Source organism: Carassius gibelio, chromosome B8 (genome assembly GCF_023724105.1).
Source record: "Carassius gibelio isolate Cgi1373 ecotype wild population from Czech Republic chromosome B8, carGib1.2-hapl.c, whole genome shotgun sequence".
Taxonomy (NCBI): domain Eukaryota; kingdom Metazoa; phylum Chordata; class Actinopteri; order Cypriniformes; family Cyprinidae; genus Carassius; species Carassius gibelio.
The window spans coordinates 3504082-3519169 of NC_068403.1; the positions used below are offsets into that span (position 1 = coordinate 3504082).

At 34.9% G+C, this 15088-nt stretch overlaps 2 protein-coding genes across 2 annotated transcripts in view; one reads left to right on the forward strand and one right to left on the reverse strand.

Annotated features, from left to right (window-relative positions):
* Positions 1–555: 555 nt before the first annotated feature.
* rab35b (RAB35, member RAS oncogene family b) lies at positions 556–9402 on the forward strand. The gene is made up of 6 exons (XM_052563750.1): positions 556–824; positions 3396–3446; positions 4204–4327; positions 5894–6018; positions 6272–6396; positions 6725–9402. Exons 1-6 carry the CDS (start codon positions 773–775, stop codon positions 6851–6853), a joined length of 606 nt encoding a protein of 201 aa, XP_052419710.1. The 5' UTR covers positions 556–772; the 3' UTR covers positions 6854–9402.
* Positions 9403–10433: 1031 nt separating this feature from the next.
* Positions 10434–15088, reverse strand: part of LOC127963705 (BICD family-like cargo adapter 1) — a 37254-nt gene continuing 32599 nt past the window's right edge. The window contains exon 10 of the mRNA XM_052563749.1: positions 10434–15088. This exon is cut by the window's right edge and continues 269 nt beyond it. The gene's annotated coding sequence lies outside the window, so the exon portion shown is untranslated.

Below are 15088 nucleotides of genomic sequence, written 5' to 3' on the forward strand. Positions count from 1 at the left end.
TTTTTATTTGTATAAAGCAGTCAGAATGTTTCCATCTATGTGTGTGTGTGTGTTTGTTGTGTGTGTATGTGTATGTGATTGTGTGTGTTTTGTGCCGCTTTTTTTTTCTTGGCCAGTAAAAAAATTAAAATAAATGTTGTAATGTAATGCGGCAAAAAAAAAAAAAAAAAAAAAAAAAAACATAGCACATAAATATAATTTTAAATAAATAAAAATGCTCAAGAAACCTCTTGATATCTATGGATTAAATTCAAAGCCTAGAAAATATATTTGTGAAACGTTTGAAAATAATGATTAAGAGATTGTTTTACAGTATACATACAAATATTTAAGTTCTTAAAGGTATAAATTACATCGAAGCAGTTTCATTCAATTTTCTATTTCATTCAATATAATTTTTCTCAACCACATTGGCGATTTTTTTTTTTAAGAATTAAAAGCACTTGACGCCATTGACCCATATAGAGTAAATACATTCATCCTTTGATACTTTGTATCACGACGCGGGCTTGTTGACGGCTGTCACGTCATATGGCGTCGGCGCACTCTGATTGGTCCTCCGCCACTCAGTGCAGCAAGAGGAAGCGCCGTTTCCGGTAATGAGCGAGTGACTGCTGACACCGACGAAGGCCGACGAAAAACCCGCTGCTTTCGGTATCTACCTGTGGGAAATTATCCGCTCTTATCCAAGCGGGACGTCAGACGGGTTTCAGACAAGCGCTCGCCCGGAGAGAGGAGCGAAGCCGCGGGGTTTGAACCTCCCAGCACCGGCATGGCCCGCGACTACGATCACCTCTTCAAGCTGCTGATCATCGGTGACAGCGGTAAGAGACGCCGCTGATACGGACCGCCGAGAGCCTCTGGGGCTCGGAATGTCTCGTGTCAAAGCTGTAAAGGCTGTAAATGAACGCAGGATTGATTTAACGCTCACGCGAGTGTGTTTCTGTCGTTGTGTCGCTGCTCAGGGCTGATCGCCGCACACAGGCCCGAGATCCGGAGATCTGCTCTATGCATCATTTATTCAGTCCTACAACAGAAGTGCATTGATCTGAGTGTCTCCAGAAACACTTAAGACACGCTTAAAAAGTCTGAATATCAATGCATTAGAATCTAGAATATAAAATTATTTGCATTCAAAAATATGAACGCTTTGGAGTCAAAAATACTTTGCTTAAAATTATAAATCTGTGTTGTAAATTAGACATTTGCTTGAATATGCTGATAGTGAAAGCGATTCTTGACCCCTGTGTGAACTTGAGGAGAGCTGACTGATGCATTTTTATACAAAAATGAATTAAACTGCGATGCACGGATAGCCTGTTGATTTAATAAATGACATTAAGTGTCACTTAAGTGAACATGTTTTGTTGCATAAATGATATGTGAAAGTTCACAGGTTAAACTGATGTAACAACTTCTGTACCTGTGAATGAACTCATCAGAAACTGAAATCTGGATATTTAAAGTGTTTACAAGTGCTGATTTTAACACAGAAAATGCATTGTGCTGTTTTGGTGTCATCTGGTTAAAGTTGAGAGCCTCTTGTTCAGGTGCGAGTAAAGGAGATCTATAGTTTGCACAAAAAGCAAAGGCGAGTGTGTCCTGTTTTCACAGGATGGTTAACAAGCCAGCAACACATCACAGCTTGTGGTTCTTGTGGTTTGAGTTTTGCACCTTCTCATGTGAAGCAGACGCCTCAAATAAGCTCAGACTGTTTGGATGAACTGTAGGTTATTACAATGTCATGTTGTTTGTGTCGAATTCTCAATTGCTGGTTTGAATCAAGGAATACTAAAATAATGCATTTATATTTTATACTTTGTATGTGATATGTAGTATAAATACAATTAATGTATCTACTGTATATACAGTATAGAGAGAGAGAACGTGTTTAGATATAGCCTTTAAATGTTATTTTATTATATATTTTATCTTCACTTTAAATGTAAGATATTATATAAAATATATTAAAATAAAGTTTTTATTTAAAGTACCTAATAATTAACTATGTAACTTACATAATAAAATATGTATGTATGTGTGTTTCCAATCAAAGGTTTGGGATCAGTTGGATATTTCATGGTTTTTTTTTTTTTTTTTTTAAGGTCTCTTGTCTTGCCTCATTAAGGCTGCATTCAAAAATACTTGGAAAAACTGTAATATTGAGAAATAATTATCGCAAGTAAAAATAAATTAATTCTGTTTTAATATTTTTTTTTTAAATCAAATGCATTCCTGTGATGCAAAGCATAATTTTCAGCATCATAGCTCCTTTAGGAATCATTATACTACTATGATTTATTTATATACTGTAGATATAGTATAAACAAATGATTTTATTATATACTACATATCACATTCCCTGTGCAGTGCATCTCTTTACGATCATTGCCGTACACTGATTGATCACACAAGGCTGTAGTAGATGGACACACAGGCCTCAGTGTTTCAGTGTTTGGTCCTCTGAGGGCTTTTATTTGGGCTCTGCTTTGGGCTCTGCTTCAGTTCTGAACTCTAATGAAGCGACCTAATGATATGCTGCAGATCTCTGGTCTGTGATGAAAGAAAATCAGCCACATGGATAGACAGGCTTGCTTCTGACACTGCACGTCTGGCTTGTATTAATATAACTTTAGATTTCATTTTTATCTGGAGTGTTTGATCTGATTTCCTGTGGCTGTATTTATTAAATTATGTTCTGTTTTTGAGAGACTTGAAACTGATGGATTGATATGAATATCTGTCTGCAGAATCTAAATGCAGATTGTCCACTGCAAGAAAGTGTTTGTGTTGTGATCCATGTTCGTCATTAGATCTGAGTTTGCTATAGTATTTCTATAGACCTTCTGTGAATAAAGCATGTCAGCTCTTTTATCCTGTGGGTTAGTGGCGACATTTGTCAGGATCTGGTTGGTTTATCTTCCTTTCTGAGAGTCGTGTGTGTTGGCTGTTGTCTCGGATGTTCATAAACCACCACATTCATATTCCACAGAAAAATCTCACTGCTCCAATCTGATTGGTTGACTTAGTTGTTATTAATGACCTGTAAACCTCTGAAGAAAGTTACATGGTCACTTGCAGAAAGTCTCTCTCTTCCTGTCTAAACGTAGAGTAAGCTGCGGTGGGGATCAGATGTTACACTGCTATGTATGTGAGATTATTTTGTGCATGACATCATTTAAGGAAAGTGTCTCAGCGAGGACATCATGTTTCTCAGAGTTTAGGTTTTGTCTCCGAGCAGTAAGTCTGAAAGCTGTGTGAGAAAGCACATGGTGAATGTTAACAGTGAGAGGTCTGTAGCCAGTGTTTATCAGGTTCAGCTGAAATCTGCTGCATCACGTTGCATGGTTTTTCCTCATTCTTTGTTTTTTTTTTTTTTGTCTGTCGTTTTTCAGGTGTCGGAAAGAGCAGTCTTCTCCTGCGCTTTGCAGACAACACTTTTTCAGGTAAGATGCATGAACACGTCCGGCATCATCTGTCTGATTTATTATCATGCTTGAAGTGTACAGACAGTCCTGGGATTTTCTAAAGCCAAGAGCGTGAAGATGGTCTGTTACAGCTGCTGTTTGTGTTGAGAGTATTTTTGTTTGACCTTAAGCTCATTGAATAGAAAAAAGAAAAGTTGTTGCACAGCTATTATTTTCTAAAATGTATAAATTAATGGAAATTAATACTTTCAAGTAACTCTTATTTTAATTTGTAAAGAGAAATCAAGCAAGTTTATGAATGATACACTACCATCCAAAATTATATGGGGTCAGTAAAGAAGTGTATGCTTTTCAGCAAGGATGCATTAAATTGATTAAAAGTGAGAGTAAAGACATTTATACCATACATTTTTATTTTAAAATACTGTTCTTTTGCACTTTCTATTAATCAAAAAAGTAACTGTTTTCAAAATTGATAACCATGTTTCTTGAGCAACAAGTTTCTGAAGATCATGTGACACTGAAGACTTGAGTCATGCATTTGCAATTAATGTGGGATATTATTACAATTTGAAATAACGTTCCACATTAATTCAAATTTTACAGTATTTTTGCTCTAATTGAAATCATCATCAACTCTATGTAGTCCAACAGTGTGGTGTTCCTAAAATATTCTTCAGGACTTAGGACTTCAGGTTTATAGAACGCATTAGTACTAGAAAAAGCCCAAGCTAGTCTGTTATGATGGCATATTCAATGCTCTTTGGTGTTGCAGGTAGTTACATCACCACTATAGGAGTGGACTTCAAGATCCGGACGGTGGAGATTAATGGAGAGAAGGTGAAGCTGCAGATATGGGACACAGCCGGACAAGAGCGATTCAGAACCATCACATCTACGTGAGTCAAACGCATGACATGATCAAACTAATGCTGAGCTGATCGTATCCTGCGTATGTTTTAAACATGATGTGCTTTTCATATTTCATAATAAATCGTAACACCAATGGTTTTTAATCACAAGATATGTGCTCAAAGAAAGTTAAATACAGGAAGAAAAAAAAAAGCTTCCTTGGTCTGAATCAATTCTGTTTGGTATTTCTCTTTTAATAGAAATGGTGCTTTCATTTTTAGTTTCGGTAGTTCCGTTTTCAGACTTTAAAAAGACATTGTGGAGGTTGTGTGTGCCAGCGTGGCTGTGCCACTTGCTAACAGAACGCTTCAGGGACTCTGTTTGAAGTTCCTAACTAGTGCTGTAATGTTTTATAGCCACTGTTTGACTGAGGGTCACCGTCTACCATCGGCATTCTGGGACTGAAACGGTCCTTGGGCTTTAAGTTCACACTTCCTGTGGAAAGAGGATTTATTTGTTGTAATGTTTGGATGTATCTTACATTTCCTGAAGCACACACCATCACATAATGAACTTGGTTTGTGTAGAAAGTTATCATACAGAATTTGCTTCATGAAATACATTTAATAGATAGCTTAAGTTTCAATTGCAATTGACTTCCTTAACTATTGTTGTTTTGTTTTCCAATATCTAAACCTCTTTAAATCAAGATACAATTACCAGCGATGTAAAATGAAGAAACGAGGTCTTGTTTTCTGAGAAACTGAACAAAATTGAATGCATTTATGCCCAAAACAAGAACAAATATCTGCCAATGGAATATAAAAAACTTGTTTTCCATTTGAATTAAAGTACATTTCTGAGCTCATTGACAACTGTTTTAATGACTTAATTTTGATAGATTTAATTAAATTAGTTATGTTGCTTCTCAAGGAAATGCATCTTGATTTAAGAATCCTTTTAAGAATTTGCACTGGAGAACAAGGCACAAATACACATTTTTGCAGCATGATCAAAAGATGCAGTAAAAGCTATTTTCATACTCTAGTCTAGTGGTTGGGAGGAGAGCTATTCAAGCAGTTTCTTTGTGTAAAGTAAGAGAAAAAGACATTTAGAGATTATATTGACATATTTTGTTGCATTACATTTATTTCTTAAATTTTCTTGCTCTTAAAAAGTCTTACATTTACTTCATAAAACCTGCAAAAATATTCAGAATTATGCCTTACATTAAAATATTTAAGACTTCAAACAATGTGTTGACTTTAAAGTTAAAGTGTGCAGTGGCCTTAAGCCGGTTGGTCATTAAGTAGCTGACAAGGAATGTATGCCGCTTCATTAGTGTGTAAGTACATTCATGCATGTTTATGTGAGGTTTTGATCTGTTATTAAGGACTGTGATAGAACTGTGCCAGGCTCTGTCAATGACACAAGGGTTTGGCCTCTCAAAGAGCCCTTTGTGCGTGTGTTTCTTTGTGTCTGTGTTTGGAGACAGAAGAAGGTCTGTGCTTTTAAAGTCAGAGGGCTGTTCCTCCATCCATTGTTGGTTACTGAGAGAAATTCTTGTTAATTTTAAAGCTGAACTCTTTAAAACTCCTTATTTTCATTCACAGGTATTACAGAGGAACCCATGGGGTCATAGTAGTGTATGATGTCAGCAGTGCCGAGTCCTTTGTCAATGTCAAAAGATGGCTGCATGAAATAAACCAGAACTGCGATGATGTCTGTCGAATATTAGGTGAGTTTTTCAGTAAATGCTGCATTTTATTTTTTATTTTATTAGTAGAGTTGACCACTGTTTTGATTGGCTTATATTTTTGCATATGCAATATGGTGTTAATTTACACTTTGAGTAGTCATATGTTAATGAGCCCATGGTTGTGAGGTCACTTCCATGTTATGAACCCTTTAGTACATGAATTAGCAGACGTGACTAAGTCAATCGAATGCTGAATTCTATATGAATTTCTGTCTACATTTTCTCCCTTTAGTGGGCAATAAAAACGATGATCCAAACTCTAAGGTTGTGGAGACGAATGACGCACAGAAGTTTGCTGAGCAGATGGGCATCAGTCTGTTTGAGACGAGTGCAAAAGAGAACATTAACGTGGAGGAGGTGAGTTCCTCAGGGCTCTGTATTGGGACCATTCATATTGTGCTGTGAAAAATATACTTTTGCTCTGCTCTAGAATATTTTAATTTCATATTTCACAGAATGAGCACTTGAATAATCAATCACTTGTGCACATCTCTAGTTCAAAAAAATAGTCAAAATTAAATTAAAATTACATTTCTGTGTGACATCTATTTTACAGCAGCTTGAAACGCAGCTCATCTAATCAGATTTTAGAGCCGTATATGCTGTATAAAGTGTGTTAATCTTTATTAGAATCAGTTTTTAAGGGTGCAATGACATATCTGTGTGTGTTTCTGGTCTTGTGTAGATGTTTAACAGCATCACAGAGCTGGTGCTTCGAGCAAAGAAAGAGTCTGTGGCCAAACAGCAGCAGCAGCAGCAGAACGATGTGATCAAACTCAACAAGAATAGCAAACGAAAGAAAAAATGCTGCTAGTGGACAAACAGATGTTCCTCTGCACTGCGTTCTGCACACGCATACGGACTGTGATCGTCTCAGTTAAGATTTCACAAAAAACACAGTGCGGACAAATGCAGTCCTTTCAGGACCGAGACAAACCACAAAGACTTTTTAAAAGAAAATGTACAGATTTTATGAGAGTCAAGGAGTTTTATGTGGAATTCGTGATATTTAATAAAAGATCCTCCTTCTTTATTGAAGGACCAGCAAGCTGACGTGATCGCAAAACCGTGCAGGTTTCTGTATGCTTTCAGAATTACTCTTCAGTGATTATATATCTCTATTATCCGCATCTCAGGAGTGATTTCGTTTTGCTTCTCTTTCTCATGTGTTTTTTTTGGTGGAATGCCAGTGTTTTTATCTGTGAGAACAATTTGCCTCCAAAACCCCCCACCCCTTTTAATTTTTATGAAATTATACAAATACAGACGTTTACTCACCATGGACTTAATTGGAGACCGTTACCAACAACATTTTTTAAACAAATTTTAGATCTTATTGATTGGTGATCCATCATGTTTTCATTCTCTGATTGGATCTTTTGTTATCTGTCAAGCCTGTTCTTTCCTTTCATTGACTGAATCTCACAAAAAAAACATCTCCAGGTCGCATTTAAGAATTATTTATATTTTGCATAAAGAAAATGAAGACTTTGTTTAGGATCAAGCACATTTCATGCCAAATTCTTGGTGAAATTTGATGTTTATACATTGTAAAGTAGTCAAATATCATCATCATAGTATTTGTTGTGCTGCATTTAATTAATGCTTATTTAAAGAAATCATTGTAACAGTTTTTTTTTTTTTTGCTATAGTACATTTAAATGACTATTATAGTAATAAGAATATAATGAGAATTTAAACATCTGGATGCTTTTCAGTAATGTGCATTAAAAAGAGCGTTAGCATGAAAAACTTGTAATGGTCCTAAAAAAGAAGCTTCGGTTTTCATGCAAATGTTAATTTCTTTTTGCCTTTTGGATTTAAAAGTTTTTATGAGATTCACCGCATTAGTTCAGGCTTCGGTTCTTCATGATGTGGACAGCAGAGCTCCTTTGACATTCAATGAATTCAGGCTGGTGTTTTTCTGCTTTCGTTCTTCCCGTGAAGATGAAGAGGATGAGGGTAGATGATGCTGCCATAATCTCGTAACAGTGTTGCCGCACACTTCTCTTCGGTATCAGTCGTTATAGTATTTCTCCGGACGCTGGAGTCGCATCTTTGTGTTTGTGGATGCATTCGATTGAAGCCAGTGTTAAAAACAAGATTTCATCTTCTGCGTCTCATGGACGAGCGACATTGTTGTGCCATACAAGCTTGTATGAAGTACAGTCACTTGGACCTGAAAGACGCTGATACAAGGTTTTAAAACATAATTACCATGTTTATGCACGTTCCCAAAGGGTCTATCGCTAATATGAAATGTAATTAGTTTTTATTTGTGGAAGGGATATGTTGTGTTAAAGTGTTTAAGCCAATGGGGTCATCCCTAAATTTCTTGAATACACTCTTTTGACACTTTATGGCAGGTCCACATTTGACAGCTCTGCCATCCTTCTGTGAATCTCACCAAAACAGGACTTTGTCCTAATTCACATTAAAAGTAATGGTTAGTTTTCACAAAGAAAATGAAGCCGATTATTAGAGGCATTAAAATGTAAATGTAAAATTAACATCAATGTAAAAATGTAGCATTTTTTGCAAAGAATTAAAAATATTTTTTTATTAAGTTCATCTAAATTAGTCACCCCAACAAAAATGAAAGTGAAGCCAAATTTTAGCCACATTATTTTCATTTTTCTGCATTAAATATTAATGTAAAAATTTTGCTTTTTTGCAGAAAATAAAAAATATTTTTTTTATTGAATATGCATATAAAATTGGTTTATGCAATGAATATAGACCTGTATTTAAGTCATCACAACAGAAAAAAAATCCATATTCATGTTCTTGTTTTGCATTAAAATATTGATGTAAATTATTAAATTTTTGCAGATAAGTACTAAATACCGAAAAAAAAAAAACTTTATTGAAGTCATTACGATTTTTTTGTGCATTGTGCATTTTTTGCGCTTTTTTATGTAATGCAATGAATTTAGAGCTGCATTATTAATTAATTACAACGACGATATATAAATACTTCAAAACTGAAATATGCAAAACATGGAAAAAGATTAAGGAACCTAAAATGAGCTTCATTTAAAAATAAAAATAATAATATCTAAAATGTGGTTTTGTTTTGTGAGATTCACCAATAGAAATATTTTCATGATTAATTTAGTAAGCCAAAACACACCACAAGTCCTGGCTGTGCTGTGCGCCAATTTCAAGCCAGTCATGTGACTTCAGTTCATCATACGTGTGCATGTTTGACATACTAGCACATGTCCGTGCAAACTGTGCTGGTTAAAACACTTTTTTTCAGCTGTGGTTCTATCATACACTGGAAAAAAGAAATGTATAGTGGACCTCCCCTTTATGAATGAAATCATTAATAAATATTTTAAGAATTAATATTTGACACAAGCATGTTTGTCCTTGTCTTTATTAAGCATCATCATGTTGCACATTTGTTTACAAGCTTTGCTCTTTCTTCTTAATGTTTATTGCAGGACTGCAACGATTCTTGTTTTATTACTGGAGTATCTGATAATTGAGAAGATTTAGCATGTGCATTTTTTATTCTGACACATCACAGTGCGTTCCACGTCAAGACATTGGAAGCTTTTTAAACATGGACATATGTTTGTCTGCATTTGTATATACCTTGGTATTTTAAAGCAATCTGTTGGAAAAATAAGAATTTAATAATTATAAAAACACCAGATCAAATTCACTATGAGTATAAATAGCAAACACCTTATGGAAAGTATAAAATCTGCCTTATTTACATGTTTACCGCGGTTTTACTTACAAATGTACAGATACATTTTGTCTGCAGTCTTTGTCTGGAAGTGAAGAATTTTACAAAATGCAAAATATTAGTCCATTTGACACTTTTTCTGGTTTTGTTCAAAAAAAGTAATCCACATGAATAATTCAGACTTAAGTGTAGCGAGGTTCATGTTGATATGAAGTTGTATTTTAGCAGCCATTTTTGAGATTTACTGCAAAGATAAAGTGATTAAGTGGATGCATGTATGTTTTTAGTATGTTGATTTTTAGAAAGTGCATTTAAGGAAGGAAACTTGGCACTAATGAGGCTGGTGAGAACCATTCAAATCTGCTTTATACAATATTATTTACTCTGATAGCTATTAATCTGTTTCCCCCAATCTATTCTATGTAAAATAAGCTTTGTGAATCACAATCAGACCAACAAGATCAGCATAGAATTGCTCGATACTTAATATACCTATTAAAATATTTAACAAACGTTCAGGTACACAACTTGTTTGTGTCTTTTGAATGAAATATACATAAAGATGTGCATATCCACTCACATGTGTGAAGAACTAGTGCTGCTCATTTGGTGAGTTTTTGTAAAAATGGGAGATGTCTGTGGGGGAAAACATTCACAACAGCAGCTCACACAGATTTAAGACACAGACTGGAGGTGACTTGCAAAAACAGTGTTTAAATGGCAAACGGACAACAGTACAAAGTCAACGTAATGAGACGTTTACAGAACAGTGTGTGAAACACAAGAAAAACTAAAGAAAAGACATTGAAATGTTCTTACATACAGAAGAGAGACGAGAAACACTCCAAACATGATTTAAACCAGTGTTTCATTCATCCGCCATCAGACAAGAGAAGCACCACAGGCCTTAATGAAATAGAAATATCTGATCCTTTTCAAATCACCTTTGTCATATGTTTGCAATCAGTTTGGGTCCTCCAAAAGTGGCATTAAATGTAATTGGAGTAAATTAAAGGTAAGTGAGATTTTGCTTCGGTGATATTTAAATGTCAGATGATTTTTCAATATATTCACATGCATTAATTTAGTTTAATATTCTGACAGTTGACCACCACTGGAGATGTTTTCTGTGTGTCACTTTTATGATGATGCATGAATCTGTTCCAAATTCAGTATTCAATTTGCATATTAAAAAGGTCACTCTTATGACTAGTGTTTAATGTAATGCATCCAAAACTAAATAGTTACTGTAATTACTTTTCCCAAGACAAATGTGAAGAAAGGGGTTTCCAAACATCCAAATGTAACTTCTAGCGTTAGAATAACTTTTTTAATGCATCTTTCTCCGTTTAAATCTTTAGGTCAGTTCAAGAATAATTTTCATGTCTGTCTTGGCTTATGAAGTATCAATGAGTAATGCAATATTTTTAGAGAGAGTAATCAAGACAGTAATCTAGTTACACTAGTGAAGATGTAACTTTGCTCTGTTGACCTGTAGTGTCTCTCCTGCGGACCAGATCAGTCTGACCGATGGAAAATTACGAACGGAGCAGTGTGATGTATTGGGTCTGGATGGAGAGTTTACATTCAGCTCTGATCAGACACTTACGAACCAGACTACACAACAGACAAGCGCTTACATGGAGATTGTTCTAGAAAAAGTCGATTTATCGTTCAAAAGTTATACATTTACAAATATATTGATTCCTTTTTTTTTATTTATTCCAAACCTGTTTGTACGTATAAAAAAAAAATCACTCAGTCTTTGGGTTTCTCCAAACCAAAACTCTGCGAGAAAGAAGACAGCTGCATAGCTTTGCTCAAAATCTGCTCGACTTTCACTGACTGAACCCAAACACACACACACACCGACGCTAGACACAAAACACACCTGACACAAGTGCTCTCTTCATTCTCATAGGCTGGAGGAAGTGACCTGGACGGTGTTCACAACAACACACTCTCAGAAGTAAAAGGAACAGGACTGTTTCTTGGGGTGGTACCCAAAAGATCCTAATATGTGCATTTAAGCCATTTAAGGTACTAACATTTACTGTTTAAAAAAAAAAGGTAAAGGAAAGATGATGAATCTTTTAGCTTTTGTCTCTTACTGTGGCACCACCAGTGACAATTTTGTACCTACTGTATCCCACAATGCAATGCACTTGACTTGACCTTGCCTTCACAGTGTGACAAACGAACCGGAAGGAATATCAACGATGATTTTTAACATTTCTACACTGTAAAAAAATAAAATAAATGGGAAAAGGTACTGGTTATTTTCTGTCTTTTAAAAAAATAGTTCACCCAAAAATGAAAATGTGATGTTTATCTGCTTACCCCCAGGCGTCCAAGATGAAGGTGACTGTTTCTTCATTAGAACACAAACGGAGAATAATAACTCAAACCAATGCAGTCTGTCAGTTATATAATGGAAGTGGATGGGAATCACGGCTGTGAGAGAAATAAATAAAACCAAATTAAACCTTGAGGCTCGTGACAATACATAGATGTGTAAAGACACAAAGCCATCGGTCTGTGCAAGAAACTGAACAGTATTTATATAGTTTTTTACCTCTGATTTTCACCGCAATGAAGCAAGAAAAAGAAGATAACGATGCAAACGTGCTCAGTACAATTCAGACATTATCAGAGGTTAAAAAAACTATACAAATGCAAAAAGTTCAGTTTCTTGCACAGACCCATCGTTTGGTGTCTTTACACATCAATGTATCGTCACGAGCCGCAGGGTTTAATTTGGTTTTGTTTGTGTATGTTTTTTTTTTTTTTTTTTGGATTCCCATTCACTTCCATTATAAGACTAACAGACTGCATCGGTTTGTTTCAAAATCTCAGTTTGTGTTCTACTGAAGAAACAAAGTTGCCTTTATTTTGGATGCCTTTTTTGGTCATTTTCATGTTTGGGTGAACTATCCCTTTAAGTCATATTAACACTACACTCTGCCCTGTTTTACAGACATTTCCTAGTGTAGTGACAGTTCATTTTTATCTATGTAAAAAAAATTGGAACTTGGAATTTTTGGTGACTGCAATGTAAGAAATATTGTTCCATTCTGCATCAAGTGTCACATTTTTTGTGTGTAGGGTACGGCGCAGCAGTGTTTCGTTCTGAACACAACTGCAGTTTCAGTGCATCTCTGAGGACTGAGATCGTCTAATGGTGTCTTCAGTTTGGTGTTTCCCTCTGATTTCTACTGTCTGTACATTTGCAAAAGTGCTACAGCTCAACACTTCTGCTCTTTGGTTCATTGTCATCAGATTGTGACGCAGACAGCCTGAAGTTTATTACCAAGCACACCCGAGGACATAAAAATAAAATAGCCACGATTAATGTCCTGTTGCATTATTATTAGTGTGTGCTGCGTGCTTTTAAGTTTTGCATTCTAAGCAGCAGCTGAAAGTTAATTTTATATTATATCCGTGTGGTTGTTAGAAAGTTAATGACATTGATTAGTTTTCTGTGAATGAACCCAAGAGCAGAACGTCTGAAACTGTTTCTGATTTTATAGTCGCAGCGTTCAAACATCATCTATAATCAGGCCCGAAACGGACAAACTGATGCCGATTTATCTTATTTTCAATAATACTGCACTACTCTCGTATATTTTTGTCCCAAAATCAACACAGAAAAATTCCATCTGGGCCTGAAACTTCCCGGTGATGCTGAAACCTCCTGAGTCGAGTCTCTAGCGAATGCTGTGAATCTCTGGCAGTGAGGTGAGGAGAAGCTTTCCGAGGCACTCGCAGGGGAAACGGACCCCCGATGGGACCCCTGATGAACAGACCCTGCCGCAAGCCTTCATCCTGTCGGACAAGGTTTGTGTTCTGCTCCTAAAGCTTTCGGAGGGAGGATTGTGGGTACAGATAAAGTGCAAAACGGCTCAAAGCCATCAGAGAACTGGGTTTGTCAGTGCAGTGGTTCTCAGCTGGTGGCTCGTGACTCAAATTAAGTGTTTTTACAGTCAATTATTGAGTGCAAGCAGACAACCTATGTAACACTTTACTTAAAGCCTTTATGTATAATGCATATTAAAGCTATTCAACGTCTACCCATCTGTTCAGAAACTACATTATATGCATTATATATATATATATAATGCATTATATATTCTAAAGGTGTAACAATGAGTAGATAATAATTAAAATGCATCAGAATTGTGGTTACAATTATTCATGATATCATACAGTGCATTATGCCTTGTAACGCTCATTATGAGGCAAAATTAATGCATAAAACTAGTTTAAAATGATGCATTATATATATAGACTTTAAGTGTTACCAAAACATTTAATCTTAAATTTAAGATTTATGTATTTGCATAAATTGCATTAAATACATAAATGAAACAGTTTTCTGTAACAGTACTATTTGTGACCCTGGAGCACGAAAGCAGTCTTGAGTCTCTGGGGTGTATTTGTAGCAATAGACAAAAATACATTGTATGGGTCAAAATTATAGATTTTTCTTTTATGCCAAAAATCTTTAGCATATTAAGTAAATATCATGTCCCATGAAGTTATTTTGTAAATTTTCTACTGTAAATAAAATTACATGTTTTATTAATAATATGCATTGCTACTTCATTTTGACAACTTTAAAGATGATTTTCTCAATATTTAGATTTTTTTTTTTGCACACTCTGAATCCAGATTCTCTAAAAAAAAAAAAAAAAAAAAAAACGGAAAATTGACCCTTATGACTTGTTTTGTGCTCCAGTATCACAGCTGAACTGAATGTGTTTTAAATTCACAATAGCAGGTTCATAAATGTATTATCAACAAATCTATTTGGATTGCACAGTTTTAATATAAACAAACTAATAAACTAAACAAATCACTCAAAACCAGCAGAGCATAGTTTATAATTAAACATTTGCATCTGTTTGATTTCAATTTCAAAATGCAGTTATTTTAATTGCATCTGTTCATCTTAAAAGCGATTCAATTAATTTAGTTAAAAAGTATTTAATATTCAATATGAACAAGCAAAATGCAGTTCATTAAAATGTTATGAGATCGAAACAATGTTTGATTTATTAATGATCAATGTATAAACCTGGTTACTGTGTTTTTAAAATTAAAGAAATCTTTTTCAGAAACCGGTTTCATTTATGTTTGACTGAGAATTAGATTTAATAGTATATGTTAAAACTGTGTCCAAATGGATGGAAATTTATACGCAATTCAAATACATGAATCTCAATTTGTTTTATCATTGTGCATTGATGCGATTAATTAATGCATTTCAGAGTTGCTGTTTTTTGTTGTTGTTGTTGTTTTTTACTTTTGTAAAATATATCATTTTGGTTTTTAATGATCAAAACCAGT